General features: G+C 34.3%; 3 protein-coding genes across 3 annotated transcripts; 1 reads left to right on the top strand and 2 right to left on the bottom strand.

Annotated features, from left to right (window-relative positions):
- The first annotated feature begins 6,918 nt into the window (after positions 1–6,918).
- Positions 6,919–11,036, top strand: LOC110695676 (small RNA-binding protein 11, chloroplastic-like). Its single transcript, XM_021872909.1, has 4 exons — positions 6,919–7,071; positions 9,217–9,285; positions 10,246–10,352; positions 10,444–11,036. Exons 1-4 carry the CDS (start codon positions 6,960–6,962, stop codon positions 10,537–10,539), a joined length of 384 nt encoding a protein of 127 aa, XP_021728601.1. The 5' UTR covers positions 6,919–6,959; the 3' UTR covers positions 10,540–11,036.
- Positions 11,037–13,624: 2,588 nt separating this feature from the next.
- LOC110695677 (probable F-box protein At2g36090) lies at positions 13,625–14,866 on the bottom strand. The gene has a single exon (XM_021872910.1). It carries the CDS (start codon positions 14,743–14,745, stop codon positions 13,690–13,692), a length of 1,056 nt encoding a protein of 351 aa, XP_021728602.1. The 5' UTR covers positions 14,746–14,866; the 3' UTR covers positions 13,625–13,689.
- Positions 14,867–15,175: 309 nt separating this feature from the next.
- Positions 15,176–16,045, bottom strand: LOC110695838 (zinc finger MYM-type protein 1-like). Its single transcript, XM_021873063.1, has one exon. The coding sequence runs from the start codon at positions 16,043–16,045 to the stop codon at positions 15,176–15,178; it is 870 nt and encodes a 289-aa protein (XP_021728755.1).
- Between the last annotated feature and the right edge of the window lie 9,045 nt (positions 16,046–25,090).

Raw genomic sequence — 25,090 nt, forward strand, 5'->3', positions numbered from 1 at the left:
ACTGCTCCTTGACTGAAGCAGGCGGCTTCTTGTTGATCAACTCTTGAATCTCTCCCTTGAAGTCCCTCATGAAGGTCATGAGTTCGTTCCTTGTGATGGGAGCAGACCCATCAGTCGGCTGTTGCCGAGCAGGCGGTGCGCCTGCTGGCTCGCTTCCTGTTTGAAGATGCTCCCGTTCCCTCCTTTCGGTATGACGGGTACGTCGGGCCCTTAGGGTCCCGTCTGGAGCTGTATGAGTTTCAACTTCAAATTCACTTTCGGTGTCATGGTCCGACTGAACTTGAGGGTCGTTTAGGGGACGCCTCTCTTCAGGAGTCGGTACAGACTTGGATGCCATCTCTGAAGTACTATCCCCACAGACGGCGCCAAATGTTTCGGGGTTTTCTGATGTCCTGCGGGAGAGTTACAATTCCGAGACTGGAACCGGACGCCTGTACCTGCAAAATAACGGAGACTCCTGAGAGCTCCGCCTCCAACGATCAAGTTAGTACCTGATTAAGGAGTAATTAATACGGAAATTAAAGTAATAAGATCTCTCTAGGTGAGAGTGTTTAATGTTGGTAATCTGCTTTGTTAGCGAGATTAGCCGGTTATTAGTGTTCCGTAATGTTTCTGTTCTTCTCTGTTCTTCAGGTGAGATTAATTGCTTGATCCCTTTAATGAGGATTAGTTAAGTATTTATAGTCTTGAGAAGCGTGCCACTCTCTAGGTTTAGGGTAAACCTAGGGCTGACCGGGCCTCTAGACAGGATTGGGCCTTGTTGGTCGGTTTTCCCATTTGGCATGGGTGGACACGTGGCGTGTCTCAATTGGTCCGTAGAGGACGTATCTGTGATTGACACGTGGCAGGCTCCTATTGGCCTACGTGAAGGACACGTGGCGGAACCTGGTTGGTCCACTTGTCAGACGGTGATTGGTGGATAAAAATCCCCTAATCAATACTGAGGTCATTTTTATGAGCCAAACTATGCAGTCTGAAGTTGCTGTTTGACAGGAAACTTGAATAAATTTACTATCTGTCAATAATCTAAAGAACAAAAGTGTTCTTCAAATTAAAGTTTCATTTGAGATTTTGAGCATGATTTATATTCTAAAATTTCGGATGCTCTCAATAATTATTTTGATGTTACTAACTTATGTTTCACTTACATAGGAATAACATGGGCTAGCAATGAAAGATGGATGATCGCAACTATTGAAGGTGATATATATGAGCAGCGTTGAGAAGGGGTCGATGTAATTAAGTCTGTAATTAGTGTTATGTTATTTAATTTTTAAAGGATCATGTACCTTGTTGAAAAAGTGGGATTATCTTATAATTTACACATTTTCTTAGTATGTTATTTATAAATTAAATTTATTTCATATAGTCAATATTCAAAATGTTTGGTATTTGAATATATTTTCAGATTAGTTTGTTTTTCAATAGGTTGTACCCGTAGTAAAAAAAATATAAAAAATAAAATAAAAATAAAAAATTATGATACCAATAAATATGGACAACGAGTAACTTCGTTGCACAAAGTACTATGGGCAACGACATAACACGTATTGGGGCAAAGATGGGCGTCGAATAAGTTCGTTGCCCAAAACATTATGGGCAACGAAAAATACTTTGTCGCCCAACGTATTAAAGATAGGGCAACGAACTTGTTCGTCGCCCAAAATATTATGGGCGACGAAATGAACAGCACATAGGCAACTAACTTGATCGTTGCACAAAATAACCTTTGTGCAACGAAATACAAATTTGTCGCCCAATATGTAATGGGCTTCGACCTTTGGGCTTCAGACCCATGTCTAGACCAAATTCGTCGCCCAAGACTTTGGGCGACGAGATATTGGTTTTGGGCTTCGAGTTTAGTCGTTGCCCAAAGTCGAATTTCTTATAGTGCCTTCTTAGTAAAGGGCATATTCTCAACCCCATTCCTCTCACTAGCCAACCACTTGTGCATATTAGCAGCGGGGAGCCCCACATTGTCTCCAAAATGCAGTTTACGCCTCACATACTACATATTTTCCAACTCCTTCAACCTATATTTTGTCACTAGCATTGATTTTGAAGGTGATACTTGATGGGGTTTATGCTTCAACTCCACTCTTACTATCTCCCACTTACCATGATCCTTTAAACCAACATAAATCTCGACTTCGCAACCACATTTTTTTCGACTTCTTTGTTGCAACCGGCTCCCCTTCCAACTCCTTAGATTATATTTTCCCACCAACCCTCCTTCGGGTGTCTGGAAAACCTGCACACTCACATTTCCATGTAACAACCCTTTTAACCTTGCGACCATCTTTTAGAGTTTTTTTATGCACTTTAGCCAAGAACCACACCAAACCCTTCCTGCTTGCCAAATGCATTATAGTACATATCAGCTTCTTCCCATGAATCAAATATCATTCCCACTTCAGGTGGGTCTATTTTAATTATGTTCAGATTCACCATATTACCTCCACCAACTCCATCACTATCCATCCCCACTCCACCTTCATATGGACATAATTCACCAATATCAACACCAGCCCCTTTCTCAAAGTTTATCAAATCCATTGCACCACCTTCATCACTATAAGACAATGATACACAAACATTTTCTACAACCTCTGAACTTAACATCACTGCCTCAACCTTCACTAAATTATTTTTCCATAAGTTAACAACATGTGTGACAAACAATCAATCTTTAACAATTAATCTATAACAAGTACTCTATCACATGTCATCATAAAAAGCTAGTATGTTTTTAAAGCATTCCTACTCTTATTTCAAACTTTCATGAGATTTCAATGTATTATATTGTACAATTAATGCCAACTACCTAACCTATAATTTTAGCTAAGCATCAATAATTTTAGCTAAAGAATATTGTCTACTGTCATAAATAATATTGTTTTATTTCAAACTTTAATGGAATTTGTATGTACAATTAATTACCTAACCTATAATTTTAGCTAACCAATAATTTTAGCAATAAACAACATTGTCCACAGTCACAAAAAGTTTTGTCATTTGTGATAATTAATATTGTCATTTGTGAAACATGCTAGATTAACAAATATATGATCCAGATCAAAAATAGCAATTGTAAATGTCATTATTACCAAAATCCGTTCACAATGGACGCACTTTAACCCTAATATATACATGCTAGATTAACAAATATATGTTCCAGACCAAACTCCAATTCCAAAAATGCACCAATCCAATAATCAAGTTAATCCCAAGAACAGAGTCAGTTAACATACCTAATTCCTGCCAACTAAGTTATAGCAACAATCACTTTCAATCAGCTCCATTGATGTCTGCATTGTTAAATCCGCTCACAATTGACGCGCTTTTACCCTAATTATCCCATTTATCCCCTCATCTTTAACCCCGAAAACCCTTTATTATTCAGACAACAAATGAGTAATGGGGGCTGAAGAAGATGAGGATTCAACGAGAATCTGAAATTTTGGGAAATGAAGATGAAAATGGGGGCTGAAGAAGATGAGGATTCAACAAATGAAGATGAGATGAAGAACCCTAGATTCTCATCTATGTCTCTGGATGAATTAAATCAACCCCATTTGCAAAATAACGGACTAACTTATTATAACGGTCTTAAAAAGCGCGCTAAGTATGTATACACTTGGGACATACAAGTTCATACGTACAAAATACACACCAATATAAGATAAGGAATTAGGGGCCCACCAAAAATATTTAATATTCATTAAATTTGTGTGCTAGTCCAGCACCTTGCTGGGCTAAGCGTTGCCCACAAAATAAGTTCACATAAATTCATTCCTAAAAACACAATGGTGACTAGAGGTGTCAAACCCGAACCGACCCGAAAAAAATTATCCGTTTCGAACTATAACCGATCCGATTTGATCCGAGAAATTCAAGACCCAAACCCGATCTGTAACCGAACTGAACTCAACCAGAATCCGAACTTGACCCGATCTGAACTTAACCCGACACCGATTTGATCCGACTTGAACTCAACCCGAATCTGATTTGACCCGACCTGAACTCAAACCGAACTGATTTGACCCGACCCGAGCTCAACCCGATCCGAAATTGACCTAACAAATAACCGATTAGATCCGATCTGTTTTGACCCGAACTGATATTAACCCGACCCAATTTTAACTCGATTTGATTTTTACCTGATCCGAATTTAACCCGACCATAATTGATTATTGACCTTTTTATTCAAGTTCTTATACTATATAATTACTAATTATTAATAAGTTAAATTTTTTACTACAAAGAAATAGTCCGGAGTCTTAAGTTTACTACAAACCCATCACGTGAGACAATCTGACCAAAAGTAGGTGGGGTCCACATAAAGAGCTCTCTCTTCTTATCTCTCTCCTTTTTTCTCTCTTTACCATGTGTTTTTAGAATATTTTAATCATTGTTATGTATTTACAAATACATAACATTCCTTCATTACTACTTCCTCTACAACTGTGCATTATCCTAGAATTATAGGCGTTATACATCGTACAGTTATATACACACTACATACATATGCAATAATTTATGCTCAAATAAAAAGAATGTACATGGTAACAATTAACTATCAATATGTATAATGTCAAGCTTTTAATATAAAAATTGAATTAGTAATAAAGTAATTCTAACAACTCTAACAAATATCTTATATGATATACGTGTTTTATACAATGGTTTTCCCCGGTTTGATTGCATGATTTTACATGGTTTTGAGCTCTACGGAGCTATTTCTTGCTAACAATCTCTTCTTTAGTGTATTCGATTGTTTTAGTAAGCTTTTCAGGAATATGAAGCGTTTCTAGCAATTGGACGTGTTTTTAGTAGATTCGAAGAGTTGATAGCCAAGAACTGCAATTTATGTGGAATGCCCGACGGGCATGGCTTGCCCGGGCAGACCGGGCAATGAGGAGTTCACAGGAAGAAGCCCAATTCTGAACGGTGCAACGCGCGCCCGATCGGGCAGGCTTCGCCCGGTCAGACCGGGCGATGAAGAAATCAAGTTATGAGATGCAATTTTCGAAACGTGTTACGCGCGCCCGACCGGGCGAGGTTCGCCCGGTCAGACCGGGCAAAGAAGGAAAACTGTCGTATTTTACGCAGCCTTCCTCCGCCCGATCGGGCGAGGTCCGCCCGGTCAGACCGGGCAAAGCTCAAGAACGCGTATTTTCTTATTTTTCCGAAATATTATCTTTTGGGGGTATAAATACCCTTTTGTAATTAACTTTTAGACAGTTAGTTTTTCATTAGTTTTCTCCTTAAGCCCTAGAAAACTCTCAAGAACCCTAGTTTTATTTTCTTAAGCAATTTCAATCTTTAATCCTAGTTTTATTAATTGTTCCTCAAGAATTCAAGATCATCAATTGAAGTATTTGGTATTTCTTACTTTCCATCTCTTTTATTTATTTTATAGTTCTTTAATTATGTGTTCTCTATTAGATCTTGTTTTTGATTTAATTATGATTTGTGAGTAGTTTCCTTAATCCGGGATCTTGCTAAGCCCGATTATGATTGATGTATAAAGTAGATCTTTAAATTCCCCAATAATAATCCCAATTGACATGCTTAATTGATTGTGTTTATGCCAATACTAGATTAGGGATAATTAGTATTGTTATCATCCCTTTGTTCTTATTGCAACGGAAGTTGGGTATTAACGGGATTAGGTTATTTCAATTAAGGGTTTGAAGATCATCACGGAAGTAGATGATTGAATAATTAGGAATCTAGGCATGGTGTTTAATGTCCCTTATTCGCTTGATTCCACGGAAGTAGGCTTGATAGTTAATTTGGGAAGCCATTGATAACTCGGAAGAGACCTTTGGTATTATTATTAGGGATTGCTTTTCTTCTTGTCAATTGATTTATATATTGGGGGTAGATTTATTAGTTTATCAATCATAATCGTGGTGATGCTTGATCTTGGATGCTTTAGTTTATTGATTAATATTTCCTCTAGTTAATTGTGTTATTTAATAAATTAGTTGATTATTATCATCCATTATTGATTGGTCACGTGCTTAGTGATTAATTGAGTCTGATTAATTGAATGAACCATAGTCTCTTGGATTCGATCCTTACTTGCCTACTACACAGTTAGAAGGAATAGTTAGGTTATTTTTGTTAGGTACGCGATAAGCCTATCATTATACAAAATGAATTAGTAATAAACTAAATTAATAGTACAGAACTCATAACCTCGTAAGATTGTATAAGTGATGAAGAGTTGTAACCTTGTAATGACCTTAAAAAATTGATATTCTTTTTTTGTATATATCACCATATGTAACTATAAGTCGTCAATATATTACTAGCTTGGTCTCACTTATATAGGTATGATAAGTTATCGATAATTATTCAATCTCAATTTTCCTTTAAGATAAAAATTATACATAACTTGATCAAATGAGAAAACTAAAACTTCGTGCTTCGTAATTTATAATCATATTCAACCAATAATAAGGTAAAAACTCAATAATATCTCTAGATTAAAAATAACCTTATTTGGATATGAATTTGGTCAGCTCGACCAAAATCCAGCCAAACACAAAAAAGAATTGAATTGAAACTGACCATTTAATGAATCAATGGATCAACCTTATCTTAATCAAACCGAACTTGACCGAACCGAAGTCATCCGAACCGAAATCAACCCGACCCAAATTCTTCCGACCCAGAGTTATCCAGTTAAACCCGTTTTAAACCCCATCCAAATTTATCCAAACCAGAAGTGAACCGATCTAGAGTTGACCCGACCCATATCCGACCTGAACTCGATAGACCATGACCTGAATTTGACCTGACCCGAATTTGACCCGATCTAACCCGATCCGAGTTAAAAGGATAATTTTAATCCGAACATATCCGACCCGAACATACCGACCCAAACTCCATCCGATTATTCGAATTGACACCTCTAATGGTGACCGGTGAATAAGAGAAATGTGAAAATGGCGGTGGCGCTAATCAGAAGAATGACCAGCAACTCCGTCGGAAACCCTAATTCCTTGCCTTATTCTCTCCTCTCTCGCAGAGGCATCGCTTCCAGACTCTTCGTCGGAGGTATCTCACTCTCTCCTCTTTCTCTTCTATTGATTCAATCGTCTTTCCTTTGCATTTTTTTTCGTATTTTGATACTGTCTTCTTTAAAAGCATCAATTTATTTAATTTTGATCGTATGAACAAAATGATGCAATTTTGAGGAAATTTGTTTAGGAATGTGTTGGTGTTGAAGCTTAACTTGAGTGAAATCATATTGTATAACTGATTTTATTTTATTAAATTCAGGATATGTGCAAGGTGTTGAGTGAATTGGTGATTTTTTAAGCGAAATTCGATTAGGTCTTTAGTGTTGAATGATACAGTATTCTATGCATTCCGTCTCACTTTAATTGGTCACATTTTAATCTAATATCGAGTATTATTCGAGTTATTTGAATTATGAAGTGTATCCTGATGAGGTGCTTGTTCTTGACAATTGTATAAATAATCATAGATATTCGTGGTATTTCAAACGAATTTCTTAAAAACCATCACCTGCGATTATTTCTTCAATGAGTGTAGTTGTTCTAATCTTCTAAAGTAAAAGATTATTACCCTGTAATTCATTTCTCGACAAGATCAATGACCAAATATAGATTGAAAAATCATTACTAACTAATATCTTTGTTCTAATCTTCTAAAGTAAAAGATTATTACCCTGTAGTACATTTCTCGACAAGATCATTGACCAAATATAGATTGAAAACGCATTACTAACTGTTACGGAAGAGATACAAAAGTAACAAAACCACACAGTACACACTGCATAATATAGGATTAGGACTATATTGACAATCCTTTGGTGTTATATTTTGACAACCATGGACCTTTCGTAACAAGCTTTTCTCAATTTATGGTGTTGAAAGAGCAATAATTTTAATGTTCGTCTTGGTAACAACAAACTCCGCCCCTTTGTACATCATAATAATACGTCTGTGGTTTCACATTTTGTCACCTTGATCTTCTGGTGTTTTACCACACAAGCTTGATCTTTCTGCCTTTATCCAAAGCACAATATTTGAATCATGCAAATAACATCAGATTATTCAGATACTCCAATCACCCAAATTCAGTTTAAGTGTAATCCATATATACCTTGGGGTGTGAAGGAGCAACTCAAACTCTAAGCTTAACTTAGTTAAACTCAAGTCTATGCTCGAGCTTATAGTCAATCTTAAAAATTCATTTCAGTTTTGTTAGGAATTGTTGTGTTTGTGCTTGTCTTGTTTATCAATCAAGCTGAGCTCAGAAAAAGAAATGTAAGCTCGATGAAAAGATTTAATAGTTAGAACTTATTGAATCATAAAGCTGAAAATCACTTGCAAAATGATTTTCCCAGAAAGATAACATTATAAGTCAATAACTGAACTAGTTAAGAAATCTTCCTAAACCAAAAAATGAGCTTGTTGTTCATGAACACTAATAAAAGAGTGTCCATGAATAACTAAATAAGTTGTTCATGAAGATACATGAACAAGTATCCCTATGTTTGTCTTCAAGCTTATTTATCAAACGAGTTTTAAATTCTGTTCAGACTTGGTCTATATATTGATTAAACCAACAAAATGAGTTCTAGCATACTTGATTAGTGAGTTTGGCATGTTCTGAAATCTGGAATGAATGAACATTGCATTACTTCTACCCAAGAGAGTAATGTATCAAACCATGCCTAGCCTTTTGACTCTAATATCATAGACAACTTGACTTCTCACATTCAACACTATTGGTTTCAGTATGCATAAACAAGACTGATCAAATAGTGTACGGGCTTTTGAAATACTAGCTGATGGCTTTCGATAGTACAGAGAAGATGAAACTGTAAAGGAACAGTTGAGCTAAGAAATTGGACAATATGAACTACTTTTGACACTCTTCAGTTCTTAGGGAAAAGATCAGAGGGGTAAGAGTCAAAAACAAGTTGAAAGTCCAATCATTCTAAAAGGAAGAAAAGACAAACATTTTTGAGGGAAGTAAGAACTCTAGGCTTTTTTCAAAGGTATGCTTCATATTGATGTTCTAGAGAAGGGCGTTTTGTGACAACTTTATGACCACTTTGTTGATAACCTTTTGCCAATCAAGTATGGGAATTGCCTGCTTAAATTGTGCGTACTTGTATATTTCTCTTTTCTTGGCTGACTAGATGCCTACTTCTGATTTCTGTTCCAGGACTTTCATTTTATACTACAGAGAAGACACTGGCAGAAGCATTCTCTCAGTATGGACAAGTGATACAAGGTAACTGAGTTTGAAGCCCCCTCCCCTCCCCCCACAAAAAAAAAAAAAAAGAAAAAAAAAATGAAAGACAGTTATAGAATAAAAATCAGAAATTTAGAATTGGGGAGAAAGAAATGAATTTGGGAATGTTTGATAGATGATTGTAAATTTGTATTGTTGACGCAAATAAAACACCAAATTATATCATAGTATGGGCGGGCACTACTAGACCTGGCAAATGGGTCATCGGGTCGGGTCTGGGTCGGGTCGATTTGGGTTTCGAGTCAACTTCGGGTCAGGTATCGGGTCGAGTCCTGATCGGGTCAATTTTCGGGTCGGGTATGTTCGGGTCGGGTCAATTTTGGGTCAAGTATATTCGAGTTATATTCGGGTCAGGTCAATTCTGGTCGGGTCATGTTTGGGTTGTTTCATTTGTGGATCAAGCTCAAATCAATAATTTTATAGAGTATATTTTAGTTTATGAGCTTAGCTACGGTTGAAAATGAACAAATTGAGTTATTTTTGGCACAAGACATTTTTTGTTCAATTATAAGGTAATTTTATTTAGGGGCATTTCTTGTAGGATCGGGTCAACTCCATTTTCGGGTCGGGTCAATTTTGGGTTTGGGTCATTTTCGGGTCAATGTTTTTGGGTCAATTTCGGGTCATGGGTCGGGTCAACGGGTCTGGGTCAGGATTGCCAGGTCTAGGCACTACTGCACTATCCAAAATTAAACAAGTAGATTAATCTCATCAATTTATATCATATGTTCTATCTCCCTACTATTCTCAATTTTTATAATATTCTTATCCTAATAAACTTACCTGTCTTCCTCCTCAAGATACTAGTCAGATTGCACTTCCTTCCTGATGTCTTACTCATAAACACCACCCACAACCCCCCACCCCCCCACCCCACAAAAAAAGGTGTGTTATGCTCATTTTCTGTTTAGTGATGCTAATGTGGTCTCTTTTTGACAGCAAAAATTGTACATGATCGTGTCTCAGACAGATCTAAGGGTTTCGGATTTGTAACTTATGCATCAGAAGATGAAGCTGATAAAGCCTTGACAGAGATGAATGGAAAAGTATGTGTGTACTACTGTACTGTATTTTATGCTGCTCTGTGTTTCATTATTTACGACTGCAGTGGAAATAAGAACTGTTGAAAACTTGCAGCAAGTACATGGGCGCGTTATATTTGTTGATTATGCAAAGCAAGAGGCTGGGTTTCATAGGGAAATGCCCATAGTACGAGGACCACCTGCTTCTTGATGCTGAATCTGTTGGCATAAATACATCAAGTAATGATAACATGAGCCCATCAATTTGGCTAACATGCTGATGCTGGGTACCTACACCATAATGTACCTTTGACAAAGCTACCAACCCGTATACTATAGTGGTGGGATATTCTAGTAATTTCAGGGCTGTTAGGTCCTGGGCTTGTTTATTCCTTTATCTCTATCCAGTATACTATTCTTTGATCATTGAAAGGCTCAACTGCTTCATGTCAATGGAAGTTTGTTAATGTCGACTAGCAGCCAGCACTTCACATAAAAAAGCTGCAATGCGGCTAAGTTGAGAGATTGATAAAATTTCATCTTTCAAAGCGCCTGTAGTTATTGTGTCAGCTGTCAGTATAGATTAATAGATGAATAAGCTGAAGCTGATCAAGCTTCCATATCTTTAAGTCCAGGTAAGAGAGTTGTATATACAGTTTCTCTGCTGATTGATTAGTTATAGTCAAAGTTATTTCCTGTTTTCAATGATATTATTCCTGCTGAACTAGCCAATGGTAGCAAGAAAAGGCAATCAAAGCTTGCATGATATAAAATTGTGAAGCAACTGATTAGAAGCATAATACGCCATTTAACACAATATACACATGTATTGCACAGTTATGTAGCTGTTTAGCTACCTATCTGCTGGGGGCTCCATCGACGTTTTCTTTGAAAAGAGCTGGGTTAGATGGCTGTGTTTTTCTCCTTGTTATATGTTGTTTCATGCCTTTGTCATTCATCTGAAATGACTTACACCTACTTTTGATTCCAAGGAAATTTAAAACATTTTAAAGGCATACCTTGCAAACTGCATGACCAAATTATAACTTACAACCTGCCCCTGCCCCTGCCCCTGATATGGGGCAGTACACTTTGCATGGATTTTTTGTTGAAAGAATCACTGATAACTTATAACTAGTAATACTTAAAATTTTCTCATGCAAAATTTTAACCTTAAAAAAAGTTACTTGTTACCTGTATGCCGTAGGTATGAGTGTTGGGTTCTTGGATGTGTGTATTATTCAATTATCTAGCAGGTGAATGTTGAAATTTTAGATACGGGGATGCTGCCCTAAAATTGGACAAGGATAACGAGGCATAAACGGAACAATTTTTTGTTTAAGAAGACGCTTTGTATACATTTATAATGACTTGATTCTTAATGCTTGTATTTGAAGCCTATGATTGAGCTCATGTCGCAAGTCTTATTCTTTTCCGTCTATCTTTACATTTTCTTGCAAGGATTTTATACGCTTATTTGAATATCGAAAATCCAACACGAGTATGAAAGACAAATTGCAATTCCATAACTACCAATGTATGGAGTAAAATATATGTGATATATCAGGCTAGAGAATTGGCTAGTTTTTTGACATGCAATCGTGAGATCAGGGGTTGAATCTCACCAAGTACATTTAAGGGGAGAGTTTCTCCATTTTTTATTATTGCACCATAGGGGTTGGGTACAAATACTTTGGTAGTGGAAAAAAAGTAAGAAAGAAAGGTAAAAATACAAATTATCCATGTGACATATTGATAAATTAAAAAGTAAGTATGAAAAAGCAATAGTATGTTTGGTATTTGTAGTGTGAACACAAATAATTTTTTAAAGAGAAAATAATGCAATATTTGTGAAACTTGCTAAAAAGGCAAGTGGTGCAATAATAAAAAAAAATAGACGAAGTATTATTTATGCATATTATTGGAGCAGAAATACAAGTGTAGAACGAGCTGGCTTCACGATCATAATTTGATTGTAACACCTTAAAGGGCGTGCCCTATCTTTTTGGAAATATTGCGATTATATGTGGTGCCTTAAAGTGCAAACAAGAAGCCTATAGCTCAGTGGAGCTAAGCTTCAATTCCCGAGGTAATGACCCGGGTTCGAGGCTCATATCCCCCCTCCCCTGTGGGTAATACCCCCTTGATATTTCCTGTGATAGGAAATTAAGGTGAGGCCCACCCCTTACCCCTAAAAAAATATTTTTAAAAAAAAAGAAGACAAATAAACAATGTTTGAATACGGTGTAAATTGTACTGGTATTTTTTTAATTGGGAAGGTGCAAATCTGAAATATACTGATAACTACCTCTTTGATTTGCGGCAATTTTTTAGAATTTTCTGATGCACTCCAATGATCTAAATCATCTAATCATATACCAAGTATTTGGTTTACGTAGTTGGTTTTGGAATAGCATGCCAATCTGGTTAAAATGATTCGTCATAAAATTAAAAATTGCTACCTTGTACTTTATGTCCCTAAAATTTTGTACCATATAATCTTTGACTGTAAAATACTCTTAATCTATAAGAATTAAGAAATAATATAGTCATGTGGGATCTTGTTGATTTGTGTCATTGTATATTTTATTAATATCTATTTTTATAATTTTTACGCGTATAAAAATAAAAATAAAATCATAATGGGATGCATCTTGGAGACCACAAAAATCAAATAGAGCAAAAATTTAGGGACGAAGAAAATATTTATCTCACTGAATAATTGAATCATGTTAGCAAAATTAACAAAATATTTTGGATACTTCTATATAATGTGATTGATGAATGACGGATTGACCTTGTCTTTTGAAGCTTTGCGCCTTGGTAACTTTGTGATTGGTTTGTTCCATAATTTGTAGACAATTACATGTTTCCATAAATTATGATTAGACAACTAATCTATCAAAATGTACCTATATTTCAATATTGTTATTTTACCCTATTCCTACTTTATAAGATCGTAGTACAAGCATTTAAAGAAAATATATTCCGAAGGGAGGAATAAAACAAATTTGAGCACCCTAATACAATTCCTCAAATTTGCTAAAAACGTCATTAACTAGTTTATTTTTTTCATTTGTATGTATATACTCATTTTTCATAGTATGTCCTTATATAGACCCAAGGTCTCCAAATAGACCTTAAAAATAAGGGTGACAAAACATGTACAAAACAAAATAAATTAGCAATTTGGCTGATTTTCAGCGTCTTTATGGTACTATGGGATGAACTTTAACTTTTATGATATCTTTTTTACATTGTAGCTAACATATGAAACCACAACAGGACGAGTAAAGTGATGTAGACGGAATGCAATTAAAATTCGTGTTTAATGAGCTAATCTGATCGAGGCTAAGACTAATTAAAAAAAAACCATGTAAAGAAAACTAACAAATAAACACACACTAATTCCTACACACATGCTATCTAATCTACCTTCTCTTCTTATCATGTTCTCCCTCCTTTGTCTCTTTCTTTCCAAAAACTCCAAGTATCTCTTCCTACCTTCATCTACTCTCCCCTTCATACCTCCTTTACCATACAAATCCCCTCTTTTACCCTCCAACACCCTTTGCAAAATTACCAAACTATCCTTCCCATTCAAATGGGCCCCATCAATCCCTTCCATTTTTAGACAAGCCTCAGTCACGTGTAACACGAGGCCACCAGGACCACCTCCCACGCACGTGACCTCCACACTACACATCACTTGACCTCCTACCACGGTGGCGTACCTTACGTGCACCTCCCCGCTCAGCCAGTGCCGCTCCACCGACACGGGGCGTAAACTCGACAAATTAACCGCCCTTTTTGACGTGGGGTCCACCACGATCCAACTCAGCTCCAGGTCAGCATATAGATCTTGACACGTGTCATCATGACTCGGCCTTCTTATAGGCGTAGGAACAGACTCCTTAGGTCCCACCAGGTCAACTCTTAAGGGCGAGCACCGGAACCACCCGGTCACGGTTTCCGTCTCCTGAACCTTAGAAAGAATGCAATTTCCACGGTAAAAAACATCAACGGCTGAGATTAACTGCTCAGGGAGCTTACACGATGATAATGGAGGGTGAGGATTAGGAGAGAGAGTGGAGGGAAAAAGCGGGAATGAGAGGGAGAAGAAGCTTCTAGAACCGCCACCTGGAAACGAGGAGATGAGGTGGCGTAGACGTGGAGTAGTAGTAGACGGCCACGTGGAATGACAAATGTGAGACCAAAGTTCTTCATCGTAGGAAAGAGAGCGGAGTTCCGGTGTAGCGCATCCTACCGCAGCTAAGGTACACCCGTCTAAGCTAGGGAGTATGTGGGACCGGATGACGTCCGCCGGGAGGAGAGAGAATGGAGAAGAAGGTTTAGTTAGTGTATCTACATTGCTTGTGGCGGAGACGGTGGCGGCGGCGAGGGGTGGTGGAGACATGGTGTTCTAAGTGTGAGTTTGTGTACGATGAGAGAAAATGGGTTGAATGGAAATATTTGTGAGTTGAGAGGTTTATATAGGTGAAGTATTTAAGGAGTGAAAGTTTGTTTATTTGCTTAATTATTTTAATTAGATGGGATAAGAAAATATAATATGTGATTATTTTATTATTTTATGAGATGATATCACATTGTTTGACTAATGTGGGATATTAAGTTGAATTACTCGGTGTATCGGTGTAATTAAAATGTTAATGAAAATCAGTTGCGTCACCAGGATTTTCGAAGTGTGGGTTCGAAACTTCCAAAATTTGAAATCATAATTAACAAAGGAATAAAAATACAATAATTAAATATTCAGTACATAAATAAGTTCAAACTATAGATTACAAATAGATTACACATAGAAAAATGAAAAAAAAAAAAAAAAACTACAGAAGCATTCTTCGAGTCTTCATACTTTGGAAGCGTTCCAATACATCATCATCACTAACTCTTGAAAATAAATCTCTTTCAAGAAAAGTGACTAAATTATCATTCAATAGTTGATCACCCATACTATTTCGCAACTTATTTTTTACGTATGTCATTGAGGAAAACACTCGTTCCACGCTTGCAGTTGCAACCGGAAGGATCAATGCTAGTCTTATAAGCAAGTAAACTAAGTTGTAAGTAGTATGCTTATTTGTTTCAACAAGCATCATAGAAAGCTCATGAATACCCTTCAAGTCTCCAAACTTTGCATCTTGGCGCACATCATTAATATAAAATTGAAGGTCATGACGAAGTGCAGTCATCGTCATATCATTAGTTGGAAACTCTTTGGGATATAACTCAGCAAGTCTCAACAACTTTTGCATATCAAATGCCGCAAATGAATTGATCGGGTTTAAGCATGACACACAAATAAGTAACTCCATATTTTCTTCATCAAATCTACTATTGAGCTCTTGGAGTTGTAAATCAATGACACTTATAAATATTTCTACCCGAAATCGATGAAGATTTGAAACTTTGGCAAAGAAGCGTCTTGACCTTCCACGAGGAACATACATATCATCCATAGTAGGAACTTCTACATCATGTTTAACACAAAAACAAACCACAAGATGTAAAAAGTCTTCCCACCCATGGTCCCTCATTTGTTGTAATCCCTCCTTAGTCAATTTAACATATGTCATGGCATTAACAATATCTTGGTCCCCCTTTTGCAGAGCTTGACACAATTTATCAGTAATCCCAAATATTTCGGACATCAAATGTATCATAAATACAAATTCAAATGATTCAAATGTAGACATGACAGTAATAGCCTTCACGCGATCATCCTTATAAATCTTATGACTTGAGAACTTGAGAAGTAAATTAGATAATTATAACCAAACTTCAGCAATTTACAAAAAATTGGCAATTCGTAATGTATATTAGCTATTTAGCATATGAATTTCAAGTATTCAATGATTTAGCAAAAAAAAATCCCCAAATTGAGAAGTAAATTACATTTGCAAAAAAAAAATCCCCAAATTCACTTACCTACATACACCGATACACGGCTGTGAGGCTGTCAGTGCTGTGACGGACGACGGTGGGTCTGCTGGCCTGCTGGGTGAGTGGCTGGTGCGCTGCCGCTGCCACCGTGTTCTGGCGTTCTGCTGACTGCTGCCGTGTTGCGCCGGGAAGAGAAGGACTGAAGGAGGAAGAACGGGAAGAGATTAAGAGAAGGAGGAAGAAGTTAGGGTTTTGCAATTTGGGGGATGAGGAAGAGGAAAGCTGGAAGCAGGAAAAGCTCAGGAAACAAAATTAAAAAAAAGTGTGAGTTATGGGTTTTGAACCCACAAACTCTTGTGTGATGGGAGGTAAAAATAACCACTGGGCTACAACTTTACTTGCTGTCATATAATACACAAATATTCTATTTAAACCTATTTTGATTTTTTTTTTTTTTTTTAAAAAAAAGTTTTTAATTTTTTTCAAAAAATCAGTGGGTTCAATGAACCCACTTGAACCCACCCTAGCTCCGCCACTGATGAAAATACATAATGATTAAATAATGTAGGTTTAGATATGAGCAAATATTTTACTCATGTGATAATGCAACTATACAAGCAAGTAGTACAGCATAAATGTAGGTTTTTTTTGTTTTTTTTTTTTTGACAGGATAAAAAAATGTAATATAATGTACCGTAGTAATGTAGTATGCGTGCACTCCGTATTAAATGTATTTATCATGTTGGATATTTTCAGAACATTTGGAGTCCAATGAGGAATCATGACATACTCAAATCCTAGTGGTGATTTGTAAATGATTTTGTGGATTTGGAAGGTCGATCTCTGTTAAATGCTCAAGATTTTATTGAACAAATCTCAAAATATTCCTTTAATTTGTATCAAGTATTCTGTAATTTTTTTTTAAATTTTTACTGATATATGGAATAATATACCGTGTCAATATATCTTTGTGCCCCTACATGCTTAGGTAGGGGTTTTACTGTTCTAGTTTAATACTCGCTCCGTCTCTAAATTACAATTCATGTTTCTATTATTTATTCCTCACATAATAGAGAGAAATAGGAATGTAATTTAGGGAAGAAAGAAGTACTTTAAATAGTTTTTGGTCCGTAGGATGTCGTAGGTCGTCATTTCTTCTATTTTGATTATTTCTTTTTTTTAAAGGCAAAATTGGTATAAACCAACTTTTTTGAAAAAACCACCTTTTTTATTTACTAAACCACCTTTTAAGTACCAAAATTCTTGATTGCACCACCTCTATTTTAAATTTTGACAAAAAATTTAACTGAGACGTCAAAGGTGCCCACAACTTTTGCTCCTAAATCATGTATTTTTTCACCCCAAAAAACATTTGACCATTCCCTCTATATAAATGCATGACTAAATTGAGTAAAACTCTAAATTAAAAAACCAAACCTAATTTTGCTACAAAAATTAAATTGTAGTATTTGTTTATTCTCAAACCTTAAATTTATTGAAGTGATGGTTGAGATGGAAGGGAAGGTTTTGCTATGGTTCATGATTTGGAAGTGGATGGTAGAGATACAATATGTTAGATTTGAAATAGGGGTGGGGCAATAAAAAAATTTAGGTATTTAAAAGGTGGTTTAGTAGATATATATATATATAAAAAAAAAAAAAAAAAAACATAAAAGGTGGTTTTTTTCAAAAAAGGTGGTTTATACCAATTTTACCAAAAAAAAAAAAAACTCGTCAATTTGATTATTAGAGGAAGGAAACTGAGAAATTTATGGTGGGAATATTTGAGGTACATTAACGATTACGTAGTGAAATAAAGTAGAAATTAAAAATGAAGTTATTGTTGCTTTTTAATTGATATAATATATGTAGTACTGTAATTAATACAAAGTTGCGAAATAAAGAGCGTCGCGGAGAAATTAGAAAGCTACAACATGTAGTTTAATAGATTCTATTAAGCACAATAAGTATTAAGAGGCGTGTGATGGTAAATGTCATTCTTAAATTTTAGTTCAAATTATAACTCTATCATACATTTGCATTATTGCATTGATTTTTAGCGTTAATTATAGATGAATAGGTCTTGACATATCATTGTCCACGTGGCGCCAAATGCACTAAAGGAATGCTAACATGATATGGTGATATCATGCTATATATCCCTTTGAGTTTTAATAATATTATAGATTTGTGAAATATTAATACTCATAATATAAGGTATGGACATATGGCATAGGTTCAAATGAGTATTCATCACACTCTGTTTAGACAAAAAAAATTATTCTAAATAACACATACCCCTTGTATAACCATTTAATTTGTTTTTAAATTGACAAATCTTCCTCCTTTTGGCTTCATCCTCTTACTTCCGCTTGGTTCAACTGCTCCCTTCCTGCACATGACCTAATTAATGCCCTACGTTATCTCAAAAAATATTTGTCCACCCAATGAAAATTTCTTACTTTGGAGCATTTGGAAAGAACGAAATGCTATTATCTTCCAAAGTAGTGATAATTTTGATCTCATTATAATGGACCACAAAGCGCTATTTATGTTCAATGATTAGGAATAAAGAAGCCTTATCGATATCTATTACTCTTCAGGATCTCCTATAACGATGAGATCCCCCCTTCTTCTCTCCCTTACCAACAGAGGCAACATCATCATCATCATCCATCCTCTATATATTCTAGTCGTGTGGGTACCCCCTCCAAATTTTTACAAACTAAATTTTGATGGGTCGATCCAAAACAATTCAGCAACATCAAACGTCATCGTTAGGGACTATAAAAGGTGCCCTATTTTTAGCAGCAACCTACAACCTCGGGAATACAAAGGCATTCGACGCAGAGACAACTTCTCTTCACAAAGGCAAATACTAGTACTTCATAAGGGTGCCACGAACAACTATTGAAATCAAAGGTGACAACTTACTCATAGTCAATGCAATCACAGGCAAGTAGTCCACCCCTTGGAAAATCCGAAACATCATTGAAGACTCTCGCATTTTATTGAAAAAGTTCGACAAATGGAGCATCAGACACGTATATAGAGAGGCGACCCGAGCAGTAGATTAGATAGCAAATGTAGATCATTTAGTAGCAGATTTCATGTTAATTAATGATTGTACTAGCTCAGGGCCGTTTCTGAGATTTCGAGGGCCCATGGGAAAAAGAATAAATCGGGGCCCTATTATATTTAGAATTTTTTTGGTTAATATAGAAGAGGTATTTTTTTTCTATATATGTATTTAATATGAACAAATTATCATTCTTAAAAAAAACACTTATAATAAATTAAAATCAATGTAAAAAAAAAATACTTTTATATACTACTACAACTATATGATTTGTAAAAAAAATATGAAACATAACGATTGATTCTCTCTTACGAATAAAATTAATCATTGTTCACTAACAAAAGAAATATGATGCGTGACAGGATGGAAAGTGTAAAAAAACAGCTTAACCAAGAAAAATATAGCATGTTAGCTCACTCGAAGCTTTTTTTTTTTGAAGGAAAGATAGAACATTTTTTTTTGAAGGAAAGATAGAGTATAGCTCAGTAGCTCACTCGTTGCTTGTTTAATCATTTTATCAATTTTTGAAAAAAATACTTAATCTAAATCCATATATAAATTATTTTTTTTAGGAACATAACAACACATATTTTTATCATAATAAGATTAATAAGAAGAATTTAGGCTATAGTGGTTTATATATATACTACACATATAGTAAATTTATTTAAAAAAACAAAAAGGAAAAAAAGAGAGAATTGGAGCTCTATGGGTAGTCAAACCGCTGACTTAGGAGTACAACAAGTACTCACAAACCATTCCTTACCACCAAGCTATAGAGATAGTGATGTTGACAAAAGCATCTCTAAACTAAATAAACTATACTCTTAGACTTAAAGCTGGAAATGAGTCCCTTTCTATCCGTAGGCCCTGGGCGGGTGCCCCGGCTGCCCTGGGTCAGCGACGGGCCTGTACTAGCTCTAATCTAGCTTCCATACTTCAAATTGACACAATAGGGATTTCCCTCGTGAAGATGGTTTCCTAATGTTATTTCTTCTTACCTTTTTAAAAACACACACAAAAAAATGTTTTTATTTGATGAAATAATTTTAAACTTATACTTTACACTCGTGAGATGTTCAATTCTTGGTAGGATTTAGAAGCCTATCCATTAGAGAGGTGGATTTCATTTCTTTAGGTGCCAAAATTAAAGGTATATTCATTCTGAAACCAAATTAAATACAAGAAATTATGTATTGATTTTCTATCCACAATCCATATTACCTTCATACCTTGGTATTAATTTCGATATAAAGGCAATACGGAGTATCAATTAGCAAATTAAACTCCCAAGAAGTAAAATTATAATACTTCATTATACGTAATATATATCAATTGAAAAAAAAATTTAAATTTATACTTCCTTTGCTTTTTATTAGTTGCAACACTTTTTACTAATAAAGTATAAAACATATTTTTGGGCTTTAATAATTAGTTTAATCTTTTGGTTGATTTGGTCCTTTAATATGGTATCGGCGCCAGCATGACACAAAGTTTATAGGTTCAAATCTCATCCACCCAACACTTACAAGTGTAATAATTTGCACAAAGTATGTGGATGGCTAATGTTGCATCCACATTTCAAGGCCAAAGGGCTCTCATGTGAAAGGACGTGATAGAATGAAAAAATGTATGGTACAATATATTTTAGTAAGCTTAAATAACTGACAATAAGCTAGAGTTACACATATTGAATCATAGTTACACTAGGTTCATATAAATCCAGTAAATTTGTATAAATCAAAATAAATTATGTAGGTTAGGTACTTAGGTAGGTGATAACATATTGTTTAAAAATCAATAATTTATGTAATTTATTTTTGAACTATTTTGATAGAGAAAATGTTTTCGAGATTGTAGCTTTGAAGATAAATGAAGATTGCGTATATTCTACTACTTGATCGATTTCTCATTTGCGAGCTCAAATTATAAGTCTTAAAACTATGCATTATTTGATTATACAGAGTAATATAATCAAATTAAAGTAGTAATCTACGCACTTTGTGTACTCCATATAAAAATAAAAAAAAACTCTAAAATCATCTAGCGGACTTTGATCCCACAATCTTGTGGGTTTTACCAAGCCATTTTGGCATTTTGCAATCTTGCTTGATGTATCACAATTATTTGTTGACCATTCATACTATGAAGTACGAAGTATTTTTTTTTTTTTCCAATTAGCGGCCTAAATAAATCATAACCAATTTTGGGGAAAAATACCATTTTTTTTCCCAAAAAAAAAAAAAAAAAATACAATTACACCATTTTGGTCTTTTATGTTTTTTATTGAGCATTAGTACGTGGAGGCAATTTTTAAGATTTGATGAATATGAGATTATCATTCCCCTTAAAACGAAAATGAAAGTTTTAATATAACTGGCGCATCTAATGAGTGTGTTAAAACAATTAAAGTATGAAAATATTGAGAGTGAGGAAGAACTCAAGTGGTTAAAACTTCCCTTCTGATTGCAGGAGATTCTGGGATCATTTCTCATCCCCGTCCTTGTGGCTCTCTAAACACCAAAAAAGTATAAAAATATTTAAATTATTTAGTTATTTATCATATTTTTCTTACATATAAAGTACTCCGTATGATTATTAAATCGAAAATTTTGTGTCGTAACGGCAAATTATGGTGCAGTCACCAATAATCTCTTTCAAAATCTCTAATTGTTTACAAAACTCAGCCAAGAAACATGATTGGAAAGCTATAAAACATTAAAATAACAAATAGGAGCATTAAATTTGATTTTTTTTCTTTAGATTCTTCAGACCTTTCTCTGAATCTTCCACGGTTCCACATGTTGTCTCATTATCTTTTTTGTATATTTGTATAACGTAATATGATATGATATGCCAAAGATATTTTGTTCTAATCTTAATACTAATATACTTCATATAATGTTGTCGTAATAAAGATAATGGACAGAACGATAAACCTCGTGGTGCACGAGCTCCATTTGCGCATATGTTACTCGAGTAAGGCCTGGATTATTAAATCCAAACCATGAATAATCCTATCATTTCACAAAGTCAACTTTTAATTTAAGGAAGAACATGGTCACTTACTAGGATATATCACATATACTGTATATGTTTACAATAGTATTCTCTCGATTTCACAAAGATTGTTCCATTTAAAAATTAGCATGATTTACAAACTTCTCTTTAACCTATACTTATACGAGTTTTATGGGCGTTTGTATCAATAATTGAGTGAAATGTTAATTTTAAATTGCATTTATAGACGAAGTAAATATGTCAGATATATATATATATATATATATATATATATATATATTTTTGAGAACAAATATGTCAGATATATATTTCATTATTAGAGGGTGTTTTTTTTAGTTACAAGTGATTATTCTATTTGACACATTGTTATGAATGTCTATTTCATGTTAGAATTTTTTTCTATTATTAATAAGAATAACTGATTAATTATGAAGATTCAAGAAAAAAATCCCCCTTCGGTTATTATAGCATACATTTTTAAGATACATTGTGTGCAACGGATTACTTTTACGTATATATTTGGTTACACAATTGGTTCTAATAACACTATCAATGTCTATAACATTGGGTGAGTCCATTTCACCCATCCATTACATATAATTCTAAAAATTGATATAAATGCTCAGTATTAATAACTTATATAAATTTAAAAACTTATATACAACATCCAAAAACTTATATTTAAATTTTATAAATCAAAATGTTTAAAATAAACTTATATCCGTCTCATCATAAATCCGAACTCATACAATACTCTTACAAACATTTTAATTTTGAATAGTACTTTCTCTATAATATGACTATTATCAACTTCAAAAAGAACATGTAATTTTAAATAGACATTCATACCGTCAAATCTTACCAATTTTTAAAAGTTGTCTAATTGTCTTCCTTCTCTTGGTCGTGCTACGTTAGTGCACTCAGTTTATAGAGTTTAATTTCTTTAATACGAGCCGTATTTCTAAAAAATTTTATAGGTGCACATTAAACCATGTGAGATTTGCTTGCTTATTAAAGTGTTGATTAGCTTAGAGAAATTCCAAAACAAATAAATAAAGGAGCTTTATGTTGACTTGGATACTCAATCCAATCATCATTAAGTTAAATTATAGGCACAAGTATAAAGAAAATATATAATCCGTGCGTAATAAAGGATTACATTTTCATGGTTTTTTTTTTTTTTTTTTTTTTTTTTTTTTTTTTTTTTTTTAATGTTATATGTAGTTCTAAAGGTTATATAGAATATTAAATACACTTTTAGAAATTGTATAAATTTAGGAATTCATGGCAAAAATACGCATAAATCAGTGTCGTTAGTGTTTATACTTTTATAATTTCTTAACTTTTTATGATTTTCAAGTGTAAATTTAATGCGTATATGTAGTCCTTAGGGCTATATATATCAATTTCCTTTTTTTTAGATTTGATTAATGTGGAGATATATATATTATGGAGTTGTAAAAAAGTAAAACAATGAAATACATCCGTCAAATAAAAAAACTATGAAATACATAATAGTAGAATAGTACGAGTTGGATGAAATCGTAAAAGTTATTTATAATAGTTTTTTAAAGGAAATTTGGCATATAACCACTTTTAAATCTTGTTTTTTTTTTTTTTGCAAAAAATCATCTTGAACTATTAAGATGTAGCAGCAATAATCTACCATGGAGGAGGAACAAAGAAGAGAAAGAAAGAGGAATCACAAGAGGAGAAAGGGGAAATAATAAGAGAAAAAGAATAAAAAGAAAAGGGAGGGGGGTTTATGTGCCACGCACATGACTAGGTCAACGCCAGAATAGTTGATCAAACATCCACTTTTCGGTAGTTGGTGGTAAGTTGCAACAAATTTTTTTAAAATGGTGGTTTTTAACTATAATTTTGTTAAAAGGTGGTTTTTTGCCAAAAAATAAAAAAGTAAAAAATTAAAAAAATTAAAAGGTAGTTAAATGTAATTTTTTTTTTTTAAACAACTATTGAAAGTTAAAAGTAAATGGTATGGAGTAATGGAGTAGTATCATTTTAGGTAGCTGTCTAATGAGAGAAGATAAAACTTAACTTATTTGTGTATGTTTTAATCAATAAAAAATAATTGAATTGTTATACTTTAGTTTTCAGTTGATAATCAATAATGAAAAACTTTTGCAATTATTAAGAGTGATTTATATTAATATATTTCCTCAATTTCCACAGATCTTCCATTTGAAGGGAAAACTATGAAAAGACTATTAAATGACAAAACTACAATTACATAATAATTACTCCGTATGTAATTATGTAATTGAATTAATTTGTCATTTACATAATATGGAGTATAAAGGATTTCAATTTTATGTTTAATTTGAGGATATACAATTTTACACTTTTACTTACTTTTGCTAATTAGTGTTAACAAATCTTAACATGTTAAGTTAGTAAACACGTTCAATGTTTGTTATTAGGGAGCTGAGCAAGGAGCCTACATAGACACATAAATAGGGCTGTACACTGGTCCAAAACCGGACTAGATCGGAACCCGAAATCACCTTTTTGTAAGGAACGGGGGCTTTGTAAAGCATATAAACAGGGTGTTCGGTCCGGACCGGAAAATTCCGGGTTTTACCCAGGTCGAACCGAAAACCCGAAATCTGCTATTTTTAAGGACCGGGCCAAAATCCCCCGGTCCAAGTCGGTCCGGTCCAATTCCGGTCGGGTTTACGGTCCAGGTCCAAAGTTGCACACCCCTACACATAATATAATACATTGAATTTAAACCTAA

Source organism: Chenopodium quinoa, unplaced genomic scaffold (genome assembly GCF_001683475.1).
Source record: "Chenopodium quinoa cultivar QQ74 unplaced genomic scaffold, ASM168347v1, whole genome shotgun sequence".
NCBI lineage: Eukaryota > Viridiplantae > Streptophyta > Magnoliopsida > Caryophyllales > Amaranthaceae > Chenopodium > Chenopodium quinoa.